Source organism: Oenanthe melanoleuca, chromosome 14 (genome assembly GCF_029582105.1).
Source record: "Oenanthe melanoleuca isolate GR-GAL-2019-014 chromosome 14, OMel1.0, whole genome shotgun sequence".
Classification (NCBI taxonomy): Eukaryota; Metazoa; Chordata; class Aves; order Passeriformes; family Muscicapidae; genus Oenanthe; species Oenanthe melanoleuca.
In genome coordinates this window covers 7,048,218-7,066,594 of record NC_079348.1, presented here as the reverse complement: position 1 = coordinate 7,066,594, position 18,377 = coordinate 7,048,218, and the positions used below count along the sequence as shown (strand labels likewise).

Here is an 18,377-nt window from a genome sequence, read left to right as displayed (position 1 = left end):
CTTCCCCTTCTACTGCCCCCTAAATCTCCTGTGACAGCATCCAGGATTCCTCAGGTGGCCAAAGGTAAAAAAAAAAAGAGTTAGAAAACACCGAGCCATCTACCCACCATTCACATGAAATAACAACTTTTTATTTTCTCAAATAAAATAATCCTTCCATTTCTGCTCAATCAGGTTGTGAGGGGTGGGAGGAGCAGGGAGGAGGGGAGGAACTCTGCTCAGACAGGTGTCACACCTGTCCTCACAGTTCTGCATCCACGTCAGACCAAACCCTTTTCCAATGAAAGAAAATAAAAGCTAATGGCAGCTCCTGAAGGCAAGAGCTGTCCTCTATCAGGCACTCTGAATTGTTTAGCAACAGTATTCAATGGAAAAGCATGATTACAAAAATCCCAGATTTCTGGTGAACAATATCCAGACAAGCAATGTTTAACAGGGCTGGGGTAAAACTCACAGCATGGGGTGGTACCTTGAGCTCCAAAGAGCTGCAACTGGAATTTAGGGGCATGGGTGATGAGACCCCCACCTTGGGGACTAAAGGGAAGGACAATTCCTGCCCAACAAAGGAGAAAGCTCCCAAGGCAGAGAGAGCATGAGTGAGATGCCAGAAGTGAATCCTCACCCCAGATAACAGCTCTTGGATCATACCCCACTGCAGTCTGGCCAGGCTAATTAACCATTACCAGTTTAATTTCTCATCTCTCAGTACCAGTTGGACTAGGATGTCCTACAAACCCCTCTGCAAAGCTATGGAGAGGCACAGAGTGCCAGGTATTAATGTTAATTGAGGTGGGACCATTAAAAATTGGGGTTGTCTCAGCTGCAGACGTGTCCAGTGAGCATGGAAATGAGAACTCTGATTTTGTTTCAGATCAATGCTTAAATTAAGTGAATGGATAAGCAGCAAAGCATTAGCAATGTTCTCTCAGCCCAAAGCACAGGGCCAGATTTTTTCACACAAACCCAAACACTTCCCACTGGGAATGCACATGGATTCATGTGCAAACCCTCCAAGGGGCAGGACACTGCTGGCTGTGGAACTGTGTCCTAGAAGAACTGGCTCCTTTTAAATTTTTAGGAAACATCACTTGGCCTGAAATGCTGCAAGATGGAAACCATCTTCCCATCCCCACCTGCAAGCACAGTAGCCTCATTTTCTGCCTTTCTCCAAGAGAAGCAGCTTCACAGAAGCTTTCTTGGCTCTGGAACACATCTCCCTTTTTCTTTTTCTCTCTTTTGTTTTTTTTTTTCCTTTTCATTTTTTTTGGTGTTTTATTTTGTTTTTACATGGTCAGTTCCAATTGCAGTGATTAAAGAGAAGGCCAGGCACCAGCAGTTACTTCTTTACGATCTGAATGACATCTTCATGCTCCATCATATGGGTTAAGCCCACTCTTTGAGGGCTGTACTTTGTGCTTGTCCCCTTTGAAATAAAAAATGGGGAGAAAGGTTAGAAGACCAGTCAGAGACATCTGAAGACAGGGATTCCAGTTGCTGTGTAACACTTACCCACACCAGGGCATATTTGAACTGGCTGGCTAATGATCTGTGAATCCGATGGCACTGCAAGACAGACAGGAAGAAGTTTAAGTATTTACATGACACCACCTTGCAAACAACTTTTCCAGTACCCAGGAATTAAAAGAAACTCAAGTGTATGGCAGAATTTACAATACAGACTTTAGGAGCCAGTTACCATCACTTGAAATCATACAGAACAGACACAGGAATCACCAGCCCACACAAAGCCCCATTCCATTCCTTCCATGTGCTTTTTCACTAGGCTGCATTAAATAATGACTGTTTAAACCTTTTATAGCAGCTATGAAAGAAGCCTGAGGCAGATAAAAAGCAACAAAAGGAGAAGCCCAACCAAACACTGACATGTCCTGAGCTTTACGAAGCACAAATCACAGGAGGTCCAAGAGAAACTGCCTTCTGCACACAGAGAAATGTAAAAGATGCAGAAAAATTACCACATGTTCCACAGAGGCCCCTTTCCGTAGAATAATGGCATCTGTAAAGTCTGGTCTCTCTGTGGAGAAGCAGAAGGGGGGAAAAATCATTGGATTTCTATCAAGTGTGTTCTAAAATGCTGACACCATCTCACATCACCTTGTGCTTACTACTCCCAAATTCCTCCTTCCTACTCCCAGACAGAACAGGGATCCAGTACCTAAAAGCATCAAATCAGCTCTCCACTACCCACAAGTGCAATTACCCACTCCACACAGTCAGCAGCTTCCTCACAACTCACCTGACCTAACTCATCCCAAACCCTTGACTTAAGAGAAACAAAACCACCCAAGTCAAAACACACCTGCTCAAGGAAAACCAAAATTTCCAAGATTTCAGAACTTAACAAGCTCAGAAAATTCCTTGATCCCCTCACATCCACCCAATTTCAGCTGTTCACAGCCAAACAGAGCAAGCTACAGATGTGCCTGCCTCATTGGGAGAAGCTGCAAGTGGGTTATAAAGCAAAAGGAGGATCAAAGGCACCTCCAAGGGCATGGGAATCACCAAATTTCTTGCAGCAGGGACAGGTAACTTCTTCTGGGTTGTGATGGGCTGAACAGTTCATCACAGTGTGCATAAAAAATAAAAAAGTTGTGAACTTGCTCTCTTTATTCCCTTATATAATGCAAAGACTTATGAAAATTCAGCTCTTATAAAATACAACAGGAAGGCCACAGTGGGATCCACACATGGCAGGATCAGAAAGAGCAGGAAGCATTTCCCAAGAGCTGAAAGATGATTAGGGAGAGTTTAATTCCAGCATTTCCAAGGCACCAGCCTGTCTGCCTTCCCTGAGCAGCAGCAGCAGCAGCATTTGTGTCTTTCAAACCTGTTCAGCTCGTGGTCACTTACGTCCCCGTTTCTTGGTGTAGATGCAGGTGAGTGCCAGGTATTCCCAGAGCTTTTCCAGCAAGTAGTCCAGGTTCAGCTTCATGCCACAGCTGCAAAACACCAGGATCATCTGTTTACTGCTGTTGTAATTTAGGGATCCAGAAGAACAAGGTGAAATGTTTTTATTAAAGTGCTAGAGAACAAGGGGAAAGTCTTTAATGAGGCAAGGAAAGGAAAAGCACAAGGTAAAATGACCTTAACTGAGGGAGGGCAGGGTTGGTTTAGATATTAGGAAGAAATTCCTTACTGAAGGGGTGAAGAAGCACTGGAACAGGTTACACAGAAAGTCTCTGGCTGCTCCATCCCTGGAATTGTTCAAGGCTAGGTTGGATGGGGCCTTGAGCAAACTGATCTAGTGGAAGGGGGTGGAATGAGATGGGCTTTAGGGTCCCTTCCAACCCAAACCATTCCATGATTCCAGAAGGGTGAACAGCTTTGAAGCAGCAAAACCCCAACAGATATATCAGCACTTCTAAGGAAACAAGCCAGATTGTTTGACTCAACTCTGTCCTGCAGACAGCATAGAAAAGCCAAGTTGCCTGCCTCTCCAGGGAAAGGAAATCTGGGAAAAGTTTCACAGCAGCTCTGCTTCTCACCCCAGCAGCCCTGGGAGAAGAGACTTTCTCCTGAGAGAAGCTGGAGAAAAGGGTGTGAAATGAACCACACCAGGCAGACCAGCAGAAAAGGAAAAATGATGGCTCCTACCTGATGACAACACTGTGTGGCCTCCGAGCAAGACGATCCACCTCCTCCATGGATATCTGATCAATCTTGTTATAAACCTAAACCAAAGGGAAAACAACACAGCCCTTATGAAAGGCAATTCACCAATGTGTCCAAATAACAAGTTATCTCCAGCACTTTAAACAGAAACATAGATCCTGTTTGAAGATAAGCCAAGACTCTCAGTAAAACAAACTATTAAAATTCAGAAGCCTGAATATAAATTTTGGCCTTTTAAAATTCTCCCTTTGGGATGACTTGGAACACGTTCTCCGGTGTCTTTGATTTCATACAGACCCAGTGGCTACAAACAGAGCCCTAAAGGGACCTCTGGCACACAAGGGACCAGATGTGAAAAGTTAAGCACAAAGCTGGCAGCAGGGGAATCAGAAGCTCCACACGTGGGAGCAAAGCCCCAGCAGCAGGATTGGAAACTCTGCTGCTCCAGGGCAGCACCAGCCACAAGAGGGCCCAGGGAACACACACAGCACAGCTGCACATCCAAAGCCTATAAAAAACTCCCTGTCGAGCTGTTTTCCACCTCTTAAACCCCCAAATCGTTACTGCTTTGGGAGCCAGGAACAGGGGCATGGAGTAATAGGACAAGGGGGAATGGCTTTAAATGGAGAGGGCAGGGTTAGATGGGATCTTGGGGAAAAAATTCTTCCCTGTGAGGGCAGGGAGGCCCTGGCACAGGTTGCCCAGTGAAGCTGTGGCTGCCCCATCCCTGGAAGTGTCCAAGGCCAGGCTGGACAGTGCTTGGAGCAACCTGGGCTAGTGGAAGTTGTCCCAGTCATGGCAGGGGTGGAATGAAATGAGCTTTAAGGTCCCTCCCAACCCAAACTGTTCCATGATTCTGTGAAGTCCCAACATTTCCTTTGTAACAGAGAAGAGATGCTGGATGTGACAGCAGCCAGGCTACCCAGGATACTCACATAGAGGCACGGCATGTAGACCCTGTTTCCTACAATCACATCAATGAACTCATCAGGGGAACAATCCTCTCTGAACAGGACCTCAGCATTGAAGATTTCTGAGGTGGACACTGTCAAGGCCCAAATCCCAACACATCACACGGGCTGAGCTCTCTGGTGACAGCCTGCTGCCAACCAGCCAGCACCAAAGTGACACCAAGGCAGACCCCCAGCAGGAAGCACTTGATCCATGAGCTGCTGATGGCTTAAGGGCTTCCCCATTTTAGGAAAGGATACTGTATTCGTGGAGGATGAGCTGAACCAGCTTCTCAGAGCACTGAGTCAACGTGACAGTGGAGTTGAAGGAGATGCCTCCACCCTTCTTGGGCTGCAGGAGGCAAAAAAAACAAAGTAACAACATTCTGCAAAACCCACAGCCCCCTCAGCCTGTCCAGCATGAGGGGCAGCACAGAGAGAGCTCAGCTTTGAGCAGGCAGGCAGACAAGCTGTGCCTGCAGGAGCTCAGGAAGCCTCACCTTGAAGTAGATATTTGGTTTGCTTTTGTTCAGCCGGATTCCTACAGATTCCAGTTCTTTCTCCAGCAAGGCTCTGCAGGGACACAGCACTTGTGAGGCTGAGCATGGCCAGGTGACAGCCAAACCTTTCCCTTTTTAACTCTTGTGTTGATACAGCCACAAGCTTTCATTACAGCCTAAACCCCCCCCAATGCAGGCCAGATTCTGTGGTGGAAATCCAGGCTGCCATTCCCATCTCTGACAGCCATGCTCCACCTGAGAACCCACTTCAGTCAGCAGGATGCTTCTCATGGAATACAACACCCATTGAGTTGAATTCCTCATTCCTCAGGTGCTCTCCACAATCCTCAGGGAGCTGGCATGTTTTCAAGCCCAGAGCCCTCGTGCCCAGCACACACTCACCTCTGCACCTCGCCCTTGGTGGCATCCAGCATCATGATAACAACATCTGCTGTCCTGGCCACAGCAATCACCTGCCGGCCTCTGCCCTTCCCTGGGGAGACAGGAGGTGGAGGCACATCAGCAAGAGGAACCAGCAGAGTTCTGTGACAGATGGGGACTCCTGCCCCATGCACCAGCTTGAAAGCAAGGAAAAAGATCCTGCAGTGCTGTTCTGGCTGCAGAAAACCCTGGCAGCAGCTGCAGGCAGCACAGAGAGCTCAGCAGAGAGATCAGTGCCAGAAGGTGCCTTAGGAAACACAGGCACTGTTCTGGTGACCCAAGGGGATGGCTGGAGCTGTCAGGGAGGGTTAGGTTGGATATTAGGAAAAGGTTTTTCCCTCAAAGGGTGGTCAAGCACTGCCCAGGCTCCCCAGGGCCCCTCCAAGGCTGCCAGAGCTCCAGGAGTGTTTGGACAACACCAGGCACAGGGTGGGATTGTTGGGGTGTCCTGTGCAGGGCCAGGATTTGGACTGGGTGATCCTGTGGGTCCCTTTCCAGATGTTCCATGACTCCCTGATTTCCTAAGCTATTTTCAGACACAACCAGCCAATGAGGACAGTGACAACACAGAGACACAAAGCCAAGATCTCTTCCCAGAATCAGGAGTCATGGGAGGACTGGCAGGAACTCAGGGAATTACTCAAACAAGGTTAGTGTTTAGCTGTAATTCCCCCTCCGCATCTCCAGCATCTTTCTATAGATCTCCCCAGTACCAGAAAACAGATGAGCCACTTAACACTCAGGCAAGGAAGTGAGAAGTGACTGGCTTGCTTTGGCTCCCACCTCCAGAAAACCATCTTTGTGCTACATATAGAGCCTTACGTGGGCTCAGGGATAGGAATCGTGCCTCACATAGGATCAAGGACTCAAAAATGTGGAAAGACAATGCAGGAACTCTTAGCCCAGGAAGCCTGAGACACGAGAGGGACACTACTGAGGGCAAATCCCTCCTGTACATGAACACAGACATGAGCCAACCTTGAGCTGCTCCTTCGATGATTCCAGGCAGATCCAGCAGCTGAATGTTGGCTCCTTTGTACTGAAAAGGAAATGAAAGGATGGAAAGTTGAAAGCTTTTTGCAGGGCACTTGAGCTGCACCAAAAGTTCCAAACACATGCTGGGGGTCCACATCCTGTGGAGACTGGAATTGGATGGAAATGGCAGGCCAGGGGAACTCTGCACAAAGCTCATGGCTCTGCTCTGAGGCAAATTCCATGGCTATAGGCTGTGCTCAGCAGCAGACACAGCTGTACATTAGATCCTGACTCCCTAAAGCATCCCATGACTGCAGCTGGACAAAGCAGCAGAAAACAGCACAGCAGCCATGTATTCCCAAGTCTGAGGAATAGAAAGGAAAAACAACCCATTCTTTCTTGGTGTAATGAGAAAACTCAGTAATGAACAAGTGCCAAATCTCTTACTGTGACAGATCAAACTATTCAGGTGTGCTGCAGGTGTTATAGTACCAGGAAAAAACCCAGGAGATTCTCATTCCCAGGATTTGCAAGGCATTGGCTCTCCAGCTGTTGTTGCAGCTCACAGCTCTGCTTGAATGTGTTACATTAAATTCCTTTTCCCACCAACACAGTTCCTTTCATTATTTAACTCCCCCTTTTGATCCTGACCCAGATTTCTTCATTACTCTTGGACACTTTTCAGTATGATGGCCTTTATCATTTGCTTTACTGATGGATGCTGAGGTCACCAGTAATAAAACCCCTCAAGGACAGGAGTATTTTGCATTTTGTTTTGAAAGTGATCACAGCACAGATTGCCTCCGTAAAACTTCATTAAAAACAAATCTGTCAAGGTTTGCAGCCAGCTGGTCACTGGCACTGACAATGGTTATACAAAATTCAGTTGAGAATTGTACTGCTCTGGTCTGTCCAAGAGCAGCACAAAACTCCTGATCAGGCAGCCAATCCCAAAAAGTGACTGAGTTCAGGGGAAGTGCTACACCAGCACTCCAAAGTTTAAAGTAAAATTCAGCTTTGGAGACCTTTGGATGTCTCTGCTCCTTAGTGGCAGCACAAGTGTGGCTGTGCTAAGACACTGACACATCTGGAGGAGAATCCCACTCACTTCTATGACTCCAGGGATGCAGGTCAGCGTGGTGAACTCGTACGACGCCGCTTCGCTGGCAGTTGAGGTCATTAAACTCAGAAACGTGGACTGAAATGTAAGAGATCAGCATCAGCAGGCAGGAAAATGAAAAGGTTCAGCCAAACAAGCAACACCAAAGTGCCCCTCAGACTGTTCCAGGCACAGGGCTGAGGTGGTGGCATTGCCACAGAACTGAAGTAAATCCTGCACGTCCCCCTTTCCTCAGCAGTGCTGGGCTGGGCAAGAACAAATTTCAGGCAACAACAAGTTTCACAGGGCAGAGCACACAAAATGAAGGAGTGTTTCCCCATCTCCAACTCTCAGCTGGATCACAGAATCATGGGATGGTTTGGGTTGGAAGTGACCTCAAAGCCCATCTCATTCCAGCACTGCCACGGGCAGAAACCATCCACTATTCCAGGTTGCTCCAAGGCCTGTCCAGCCTGGCCTTGGACATTTCCAGGGATCCAGGGGCAGCCACAGCTTCTCTGGGCAACCTCTGCCAGGGCCTCCCCACCTTCATGGGGAAGAATTCCTTCCCTACATCTCACCTAAATTTCCCTTCTTTCACTGTGAACCGTTCCCCCTTTTCCTACCACGACAGTTCCTGACAAAGAATCCCTTTCCAGCTTCCCTGTAGCCTTTTCAGGTACTGCAAGGTGCTGTGAGGTTTTCACACAACCTTCTGTTCTCCAATCCCCTCTCCAACAGTTCCATGTACTCCTCATACTGGAGAACTGTGCAGGATTCCAGGTGGGATCCCACGAGATGAGCTTTAAGATGCCTCCCAACCCAAACCATTGCAGGGTTCTGTCATCCCAAAGCTGCTCTGCAGCCACAGCAAACACAGCCTGCAGCCACAGAGAACACAGCCCCTGACTGACCTTCCCCACAGAAGGAAAACCGATCAGTGCCACCCGGGCATCTCCTGATTTCATCACATCGAAGCCCTCGCCCTTGGCCGCCGGGGATTTGGAGGGTTCCAGCAGCTGAGCTCTGTATTTTGCAAGCTTTGCCTTCAGCAGGCCCAGGTGGTACTCAGTGGCTGCAATGACACAAACCCAACAGCTGGTTGGCAGAAAGTTGCTGGTGATTCATTTCTGGGAACGAGAACCTTCCTAAAAGGAAACACTTATGGATCCTGGTCAACATCTTCACCACTGCCAGGCACAGAGCTGCCCCCACATGTTCCATCACCTTTTGGAACCCTGGGTATTGAGAGCAAACCTCCCAGGGACCTGCACAAAGCCACATGGAGGGAAAGAGCCAAAAAACTCCCGAGTTACAGGAGCAAGGCAGAGGGAGAGCGGGTGCAGGAATGAAGGGGTGAAGGGAGCAATCACAGGGGGATCAGCCCCTCCTCACACCTGGCCACATTCAGCACTCCAAAATGACCAATTATTTTCCCCTCCTCTTTGTCAACTTTTAAAGACACATTTAACTCAGAGCTTGCATGTGTGAAAAGTACTTTACTGCCTTATTCTTAGCAAAACACTTGAATTTACACCTGAAGCAGAAAAAAAATGAAGGTAGCTGTCTCACTTTGTAACAGGTAAGGGCATGAAACCAGGAGCTTAGGTTTATTTCTATTATTTACCACAGCCTACAGCCTCATCAGCAGCTCTGGCAGAGCCCACAGGGAGCCCTCAGACCACTAAAACACCAGGAGCCTCTTGTGCCTGCAGGACTTGAGATGTGCCCCCCTCCCAGCTCCAGGAAGGAAAGAGGGCACCTCACACATACTCCCACCCCAAGCCCAGGGCTCACCCTGCTCCCAGCACCTGGATCCCGCCCTCTGGGTCCCCAAAGACCCCCCAGCTTTACAAACCTCACCCATCCTGCCTCTCCCACAGCCCTGACCGGCGCCTCTCTTCAGAGACCCCCTCCCAGAGCCCACACCCCCGAGCCCCCCGCAGTCCCCAGACTCTTTGCCAGCCCGCCATAACTCGCAGCCCATCTGACCCCCAGACTCCCCACACCCCCCAGTCCCTCTTCCTTCAGCTCCCCCCATAACTCACAGACCACCCGTGTCCCCCTCGAGCCGCCAGCCCCCCATAACCCCGGGCCCACCTGCCCGCCCGCTGTCCCCGGCTCCCTCAGCCCCCGGGCACCCTCCGCACCTTTGTTCTTCTGCGTGCGGGCGATCTCCTTCTCGATCTCCGAGATCTTCTCCAGGATGCCCATGGCGGGGCCCCGCTCCGCGCCCGCCGGAAGCGCCGCCGGCCCGCCCGTCCGTCCCCGTCACGCGTCCGGGCCGTGCCGCACTGCGAGCTCCGGCCGCGCCCCGAGCCCCGCGCCCTGGTTCCGTCCGCCGCCGCCGCGGGGCACCGGGAGGGGCCGAGAGATGGGGACAGGAGGGAGAGGCTCGAAGAGAAAAGTCTCAGAAAGCAGGGGCGGTGTTAAGGGGAGTGCCCACCGAGACTGCCTCCGCCTGCTACTCTAATTAATGCTGGATACTGAAAGGAGTGTGGAGCAGGTGTGCATCAGGCTCTTCTCCCAGGCAACCAGCGACAGGACAAGAGGACACAGCCCCAAGGGGGCCAGGGAAGGTTGAGGTTGGCATCAAGAGGAATTTCTTCCCCGAAAGTGATTAGATATTGGGACAGGCTGTCCAGGGAGGTTGGTGGAGTCCCCATCCCTGGAGGCGTTCAGGGAAAGACTGGATGTGACACTCAGTGCCACCAAGTGAAAAGGTGGGGATCGGTCACAGACTGGACTCGATGCTCTCAGGGGTCTTTTCCAGCTTTAAGGATTCTGAAAGCCTGTGAGTTAAGGCCATCAGAAGCTGCTGAGATTCCTGGAAAAGCCCTCAAGGAAGGGGATGAAGCACAGCAAATCCCTGGAACGAGGGAGTGCTGTGGTGGGACAAACACACACGGACACAGACCCCTTCAATAGAGTTCATGTTTAATTTGGACGTTGATCGCTCCACAAAACTCCTCCTCAGCCCCCACACGGACACCCTCTGCTCCCACAGCGACACTCTGCTGCAGCCAGAGTGGTTCAAGGGACACCACATCCTCCTCCAGGCCCAAACATCCCATTTCTTACCTCTGCCCCCCAAAATCCTTCCCTGGGCCGTTCTCTCTCACCACATCAAAACGTACATCTCCCCCCAACTCAAACAGGTCAAACAAAAGGAAAAAACAAAGCAAAGGCCTTTGAGGATGGAAAATCCACACACCAACAGCCCCTGCAAAACCTTTAGATCCACAACGTGCTCTGCACCTGCCACACATCACATCCAGACAGTTCTGGATCTAAGCTGAAATTCCCTGGATGGTGGGAAGAAGGCAGGCACAGAGCAGGATGCTCTTTCCACATCCTTCTCATGACATATCAAGTCTTAAAAAAAAACCAAAACAAAAAACCAACTTCATTGGTTTAGGGATACTTACACATGTTAAACACCCCCACAACCATCCTAACTCAGCTTCTGGCAATGAACAGGGTTAATGCAACTAAACCATCAGAAATCCAACTGGCCCTGACAGCCTTGTGGAGCACAGGGACAATAGTGCCATCACCAGCATTGCACAGACAGCTCCAGAAGGCTAGGAAGAGCTGTTGGAGCTGGGTCCCTGCACTCACACAGCACCTGGGAAGGAGGCTTCACCCCCACACTTGGTCACAGTGGAGCAGCACCATCGGATTTCACTTCTAAAACCAGGACATCTCCCAGCACCATCCATGAGGAAAATCCCTCTCCTCAAAAGGGGCTGAGTTTCTCAAAGAGAAGTAAAATAAAACAAGAGCACCCTTCCCAACTGCTCTGCTCAAAGCCCCAAATCACCTCAGCACTGTCCCTGCACATCCTCCAGCAACAGCCAAAGCACCAGCACACAGTCCCTGGGACAGGCCAGGTCTCTCCCTTCTCCCCCAGGCATCTCTCTCCACATGTGCCAGGGAGCAAGGATTGATCCACGGAGAACAGCACACACAAGGTGTGTGAATCCCGCATCATCTCCTCAGACTGCCCCGGCTGCTCCTCCAAAATCCCAACTTGGAATAGAAGAAAGGGACTCTCCAAGCCCTGAATCCTTCCTTGTTAAGGCTTAAACAAGCAATAACTGCTGCCAAAAAGGAAGTTAGTTAAAAAGAAGCAAAACCCAAAGCACCTCGGAGGCTTCAATCCCCTCTCCCAGGTGGAAAATCTATCCTCAGCACCAGCCATGCCACACGTCTGCTTGCAGGAAGCTGGGCTTTAAAACAGCCAGAAAAAAAGGCAAACTAAACTCTCACAAATCCCCACAGGTGGGGCTGACAAGGTAAAAACACAACTGAGGCCAAGTTTTAAAGTGTCTTTAAAAAAACCACCTCACACGCGTACACACACACGCTTTGGCACAGGAGCCTTAAGTTATGTCACTTGGAACATTCAGAGTCAGAGGGAGCTACTGGGAAGGAGTTTTTTTTAAACTTTTTTCTTGCTTTTCCTTGTAAAAAGGTGTCAAGCAGTGGTGGTGAAGCATGAAGGGGGAGTACAAACGCTGAGAGGTGCCAGGGTGATGCTGCTCAGCACCTGCGCTCCGGTTACGTTCCCAAAGCTTAGCTGGATACAGACACAGATATAAAAACACAGACATTCCTGGTTTTCAATGTGAAAACAGTAACATGGAATCGAGTACTTGTGCATTTGCCAAAGGGTCCTTTGGAAAAGGAACCATAAAAATAGATATATATTTTTTTAATAAAAGTCTTTTTTTTTTTTTTGTCTATTTTTTTTTAAACTTTTTTTTTTTTACCCTTAACTTAAGTAAAGAGCAAATATACACCTACAAGCAGAGTTCAGATCCACTTTACTGAGAGCCTGGAAGTCCGTACATCAAATTAATTCCCAGTGGCCTATCCAGACACTGGAACAGCTCCCAGCTCCAAAGGGCTGGTGTTCTTGAAAGATCTGCAGCTCCAGCTAACCTTGTTAGCCAGCAAAGCCTCACTCCAGCCTTACCTCAGCCAACACTCCCCCAACAGACTCCACAGCTGAGCCTCACACCCAGGACCTGGCTCTGGGAGCATCAGAGCTGGAAATCTGGGCAAGCAACCTGAATCCTGGTTATTCCAACCCACATCAGGATATAACAAGGAAAATATAAGCCTTGAGCTTACATTTCCTTATTACTTAAGAGGCCAGAACACTGATTCCAGCTACTGAGAAACAGCTTCCAGGAGAGCCGGGAGGAACTTCAGTGACAGAGAAACGAGCTGTGCAACAAGAAAGTGCATTAAAGTAGCTTAAAACCAGAGTAAAGATCAAATGGCCACTCGACAGGAGGGAGAATCAAGCTCCAGCAGCTCCTCAGGCTGGGTGAGTTCACATCCAGGCTCTCTCTCTCTCTCGAGTCCAAGGGGCAGGAGAGAAGCGTGCATTGCCGTGCTCCCACAGGGACACAGTTCTCCTGGCAGGCCATGCTCTCCTGCCCGCTTTGCTTCTGGGCGCTATCAGATCGGGACAGCTGTCATCGGAACTCGTAGATAGGAGCACTGTGCTCGGGAACGTGCGTTAAATTCAACGACTGATACCTGGCAGAGAAGGCAGAGAGGGAGGACAGGGTTACACAGAGCTCCTGCTTGGCAGCCACACAGAGACACTGTGCTGGCTGCTCTTCTTCTTTAGTATTCAGACATCCAACACCCAGAGCACCAAAATCCTGACAGGTCCCAGCACTGTTCCTCATCACTCCCTGACAGGGGGGTGCAGTCAGGTGGGGGTCGAGCTCTTTTCCCACACAACTAATTATAGGACAAGGGGAAACAGCCTTAAGTTGTGCCAGGAGAGATTCAGGTTGGATATGAGGAAAACACTCCCCACTGAGTGGTTTAGACCTGGAATGGCCTGCCCAGGGAAGTGGTGGAGTTACCATCCCTGGAAGTGTTTAGAAATCAAAGAGACATTACATTGAGGGTTTAGTGGCAATGGTGGTATTTGGTCAAATGTTGGACTTGATGATTTTGGAGGTTTTTTCCAACCTTAATGATCCTGTAATTCCCACTCTGGTCCCTCTGAGCCACCTGCAGTGAGGTAGCATTCCAGGTGGGCTGTCTATGATGGTTTTTCAGACTCCCTTTGAAGTTCAACAACTTTCAAGTTCAAACAGTATTTGCTACAAGTGCAAATTACACTCGAGCCTTTCAAAGCTCAGCTTGAGGGAATGTGTCTGAAAGCCTCCTAGTTCCTTCCCTCCCCCTGAGAGCTTCCAGCCATTCACCTGCTGCTCATGACAATGACGCAAGGGAAAAGAGCTCTCCACAGCTCTTTGTCTCCAACAAAAACCCCACCAATTAACTTTGACTGTTCTCTTGTTCTTAACAGCAATACCCCAAGGACCCCAGAATACAAAACACTGGCCTGACAAGATTTCTGCCTGAAGGAGCAACAGCCAAACTGTTCCTCAAGAGAGAGAACTGAGCTCCCTCACAGCACTTCTCCAGACCCTGTATCATCTTTCCTCGTCCACCCTGCTAGCCCAAATTTCCCCCCCTTTTCTATAAGGGCAGCACTTCATACCACACCAATGGACTGCACCAGCCTGCTCAGGCCAGTCACATCCCACACCTCTTCCTTCTGCCCCAAGGTCCAACCACCAGCATGGATACTCCCAAGGTTGTGGACAAGCAGGAGAGGAGTCACAGCTTGGTTTAAGCCTTCAGGAGGCTTCCTTACCATTCTGAACTCCTATGGTAGTAATAGCCCTCTATAGATGCTGCTGACTTCTGGAAGCAGATGTAATAGAAACCAGCAAAGGAAGCACCACTGATGTCCTTGATGGTGTGATCTGGGACTAGGAACTGCTCCTGTACAAAAAACACAGGCTTCATTTTAAAACGTTGGCCACATACAGCCCCACCCCACCCCAATCTGCCTTCCCTAACCAAATGCTGACACTCACTAACATGAAGACATTCCTAGCTAAGCACTCCCTGCATTCTCAGCAAACCAGAGCAGAGATCAAAGTGTCCCTTCAACACCTGCCACTGCAGGGACCTCACAGGGAAGCAGATAACTGAGAACAGGATGAGTTCTAAGAGTGCAGGAGATCAGTTTCAGCTCAACACCTGTCCCCTGCAAACCAGAAGTCCATTCCAAAACTGGGAGTCAGAGCCCAGGAATGAAGAAAAAGCTCCAGGGTTAGATGAGATACTGGGAAGAAATTTGCCCTGTGAGGGTGGAGAGGCCCTGAAACAGTTTGTCCAGAGAAGCTGTGGCTGCCCCTGGATCCCTGGAAGTGTCCAAGGCCAGGTTGGACAGGGCTTGGAGCAACCTGGGCTAGTGGAAGGTGTCCCCGCCCTTGGCAGGAGAGTGGAACAAGATGAGCTTTAAGGTTCCTTCCAACCCAAAGCAGTCTATGGTGACGCTGTGATGATCCCAGCTGAAGAGTAGAGCTGCAGACTGGCCAGTCTGCACCAAACACAGGCCCCACACACTGGAGACATCAATTCTCTCATCCTCTGGAGCCTTCACCAAGCAAGGTTTTCCTGTTGTGTTTTTTGCCACGACAGCAGCCCTTAAGGACACAATTAGCTGGCTAGACACGAGTCACACTGGAACTCGCAAGTGCAGTGGGTTTTGGGGTTGGCAGGGAGAGATCTTTCATTAAACTATCATAGCTGGAAAAGCTCTGAGACACTTCAAGTCTCTGTCAGTGCCTTGCAAGCAGTTCATCACAGAAGCAGACAGGACAGTTTACCTTCCATCTCATGAAGACATAGTCCCCATTTTTTAGATCTTCATAATCAAAGTCATCAGAGTTAAATGTTTTTGCATACTGGTAAAAAGCCTGGAACTTTCCCTGAAACAAAAAAAAGTAAAGAGGAAAAAAAAGAAGGATGTTTATTCTAGGAATAGAACTTCTAGTACCAGCTGCTTTTTAGGAGGAAAATCTACTGACACCCACAGCCATATCCAGCATATAACAAACATCAAAGCTTGGCAAACAACAGCCAAGGTGGAGACGTGACCAGGTGGCTCCTGTGGCCTCAAAACACAGCAGCAGGTTGCACCATGCCCTGAGCAGGGACACAGGTACCTGTGCTAGTAGGAGGTCCCTCTCCCCTTCTCCATTCCATTTTGCAATAAGTCTCCAAAAATAAGGAGTGTGTTCTCTTAGGGGGGGTCAAGAGACAGGGATTTCCCCTGCTCCCTTCCAACCCTGTGGCAAACAGACATCCCCTCCCTCATCACAGACACCACACCTTGCTGGAGAGACCTCTATTTGCAAAAACCCCAGTGGGAGAAGGAGGAAGGCAGCCAAAAAGGAGAGGTCTCCAGCCTTTCTGCCAGCTCTTGCATGGGCACACACTGCACCTGTCCTCCAAAGCAGCAGCCCAGACCCAGCCTCTGCCCCAGATTTATTCACCCAGTGTTTACGATCCACGTCCTCGTCAGCGTCCCACTTGCGCGTTAGGAACGGGTGCTTCTTACTGATTATCTCGCCTTCGAAGAACGTGGTGAGGGTTGGGTACTCCTGGCAGAGGGGACACAAAGCTGAGGTCACAATTGTCACCTCCAGACACAAACCCAAGAGCAGACAAAGCTCCATGCACTCAGCAAAAGGCATCTCCTAGGGAGAGCTTCAGGCAATCTGAGACTCGCTCCCATCCCTCATCCTGCTCCACACTTTTCCAAGGCTGACTCTTCCACACCCACAGCCTCCATGCTCTTATTCCAGCCTTTCTCTGCCTCTCTCCTCACTTTATGAAGCCAGGAGACATGTTAGAGCTGGGCTGTGGGGAAGGGTTTGGAACACAAGTCTGGTGAAGAGCAGCTGAGGAGGCTGGAGTGGCTCAGCCTGGGAAAAAGGACCCTCACTCTCCAAACTCCTCGACAGGAGGGTGCAGGGCTCTGTTCCCAGGGAACAAGGGACAGGACAAGAAGAAATGTCCTCAAATTGCACCAAGGGAGGTTTAGGCTGCATATCAGGAACAATTCAAAAGAGTGGTTAAATGTTGGAACAAGTTTCCCAGGGAAGTGGTGGACTTTGCAGTGTCCTGGGTCAGTGGTTGGACTTAATGATTTTAGAGGGATTTTCCATCTTTAAATGATTTCATTAAGCTCCCAGCTGGATGATGACCTGTGACATTTACAACTAGCACCACTCCCCCTGTGATCAAATCTACAACATGTCAATACCTCCATTTCCTATTTCTGGCAGCAGGATCTCCCACTCCAACAGGAAAAAAACAAAACAAAAAAACCCCAAAATAACCACCTTAACACAGCCCCTTTTTGTGCTGTTTTGCAGTTAACACTCACCTCTGTAAGGCCTTTAATCTTCAAGTATCCGCAGAGATAGGAGTTTTCCATATCCACATGCTGGAAAAAAGTGCAAAGTCCAACCATAAAAATAGGCACGAAGATGCATGCTTGATCCAAAGCAGTCCCTAACCCTTCAGAGGATAATTTCAGCTCTAGCTCACTGCACAACATTCATACTGCCAGCCCTTTTCCATGATGGGAACCACCTGGAATGATAATTTGCAGGTGCCTAGCTCACCTCACATCCCAGGCCTGCTCCCAAGGCAACACGCTCTGCACAGAACTCTCCAGCAGGAAGCAAATCCCCTTTCCAGCAGGAAGGGATCTAACTCACAGTGTTCTCCAAGAAAAAGCATCCCTGGAAGAATCACCCACACCCCCAGCATTTTGCAGGAGGCCTTTTCTCTGAAATCTAAAGCTTTTATGCCACCTGTACTTTCAGTTATCAGGCTGCATCTCTCAGTTTGTGTTGTGCAGAAACTAGGCAGGGATTTCCCTGCTCTTTTAAAAGCAGGGATTTTCCAAGCTTTTCCCTGACATCTCCAGATCCGCTTTCAAAACACGCAGTGAGTTATTCACGGAAGTGCAAACCTGTGCTTTGAGAAGATGGATCTTCTCCACCTGTGATCAAAGGATGGCAATATTCCCCTGTGCTCAGCAAAGGGAGAGCAGGCAGGCCCCTCTCCTCAGCTGACACATGCAAAACAACCACGTTTTTGGCACAAAAGCAGCGTTTTAAAGCACAAAACGACAGCTAACCCCTATGAGGAGGCAGCGTGCAGCGGAGCTGAGCAGCCATGGGATGGCCCCACCACAACAAATCCCACCAGCAACACGAAGAATTAAACATAAAAACACCCCGCCGGCTTGGAATCATCACAGAACCACTGAGGTCGGAAAAGACCTATGAGATCATCCTGATTCACCAGCTTGTCAACCAGACCGGAGCACTGAGTGCCACGTTCAGTCTTAAATACCTCGTAATATCGAGGGATAGGGTGCTGCGGGTGCTGTCGCAAGGGGCCGGCAGGGCGGGAACGGCCACCGCGGCCTGAGGCGAGCGGGTCCCCCGCTCGCCCCAGGCCGCGGTGGACGTTCCCACCCCGCCAGAGCTCGGCTCGCCCCGCCGCCCCCCTCACCTGCATGACGACCTCCACCTCGTAAGCGTTGCCTTTGCTGCGCTGCTGCCCGCGGAATTTGGCCCCGCTGTAAAGCAGCGAAGTCGCCACTCCGGGTTGCGCCGTGTTGATGGGGGGCGGCGGCACTAGGCTGCTGGCGGCCGCTGCGGTGGTAGAGGAGGAGGATGAACTCCCCGCTCCTCCAGCGCGGCGCCTCTCGCTCCGAACCGGCATCTCGGGGGGGTCCCCGGGCGCCAGCGTGGCCGGGGCCGGGGCGCGGCCGGGGGACGCCGCCCGCTCCGCTCCGCTCCTCTCCCTCACGCCGCGGCCGCCGCTGGGTCGGGGCCTCCCGGCAGCGCCTCCGCGCGCTCCCAT

General features: G+C 50.1%; 2 protein-coding genes across 2 annotated transcripts; both read right to left on the bottom strand.

The window, feature by feature from the left end:
• Positions 1-109: 109 nt before the first annotated feature.
• Positions 110-9,869, bottom strand: DRG2 (developmentally regulated GTP binding protein 2). Its single transcript, XM_056503505.1, has 13 exons — positions 9,749-9,869; positions 8,513-8,673; positions 7,608-7,697; positions 6,503-6,563; positions 5,486-5,576; positions 5,084-5,156; positions 4,845-4,935; positions 4,569-4,666; positions 3,616-3,692; positions 2,872-2,960; positions 1,977-2,035; positions 1,510-1,563; positions 110-1,423 (listed from the first exon to the last, which is right to left on the bottom strand). The coding sequence occupies exons 1-13, from the start codon at positions 9,810-9,812 to the stop codon at positions 1,337-1,339; spliced, it is 1,095 nt and encodes a 364-aa protein (XP_056359480.1). The 5' UTR covers positions 9,813-9,869; the 3' UTR covers positions 110-1,336.
• Positions 9,870-10,518: 649 nt separating this feature from the next.
• GID4 (GID complex subunit 4 homolog) lies at positions 10,519-18,377 on the bottom strand. Its single transcript, XM_056503343.1, has 6 exons — positions 18,024-18,377; positions 16,882-16,941; positions 15,986-16,093; positions 15,317-15,418; positions 14,293-14,423; positions 10,519-13,151 (listed from the first exon to the last, which is right to left on the bottom strand). The coding sequence occupies exons 1-6, from the start codon at positions 18,375-18,377 to the stop codon at positions 13,088-13,090; spliced, it is 819 nt and encodes a 272-aa protein (XP_056359318.1). The 3' UTR covers positions 10,519-13,087.

What these genes read in the sequence shown, in the direction of transcription:
- DRG2 (XM_056503505.1), bottom strand. Translation starts at nt 9,812, where the DNA reads ATGGGCATCCTGGAGAAGATCTCGGAGATCGAGAAGGAGATCGCCCGC. An exon ending in GCTCATCCTCCACGAATACA is followed by an intron (nt 4,667 to 4,844) that starts GTATCCTTTCCT and finishes TGTCCACCTCAG; the next exon opens with AAATCTTCAATGCTGAGGTC. An exon ending in TCAAATATGCCCTGGTGTGG is followed by an intron (nt 1,424 to 1,509) that starts GTAAGTGTTACA and finishes TTTATTTCAAAG; the next exon opens with GGGACAAGCACAAAGTACAG.
- GID4 (XM_056503343.1), bottom strand. Translation starts at nt 18,377, where the DNA reads ATGGGAGCGCGCGGAGGCGCTGCCGGGAGGCCCCGACCCAGCGGCGGC. An exon ending in AGATTAAAGGCCTTACAGAG is followed by an intron (nt 16,094 to 16,881) that starts GTGAGTGTTAAC and finishes CCCCTCTGCCAG; the next exon opens with GAGTACCCAACCCTCACCAC. An exon ending in ATGTCTTCATGAGATGGAAG is followed by an intron (nt 14,424 to 15,316) that starts GTAAACTGTCCT and finishes TTTTTTGTACAG; the next exon opens with GAGCAGTTCCTAGTCCCAGA.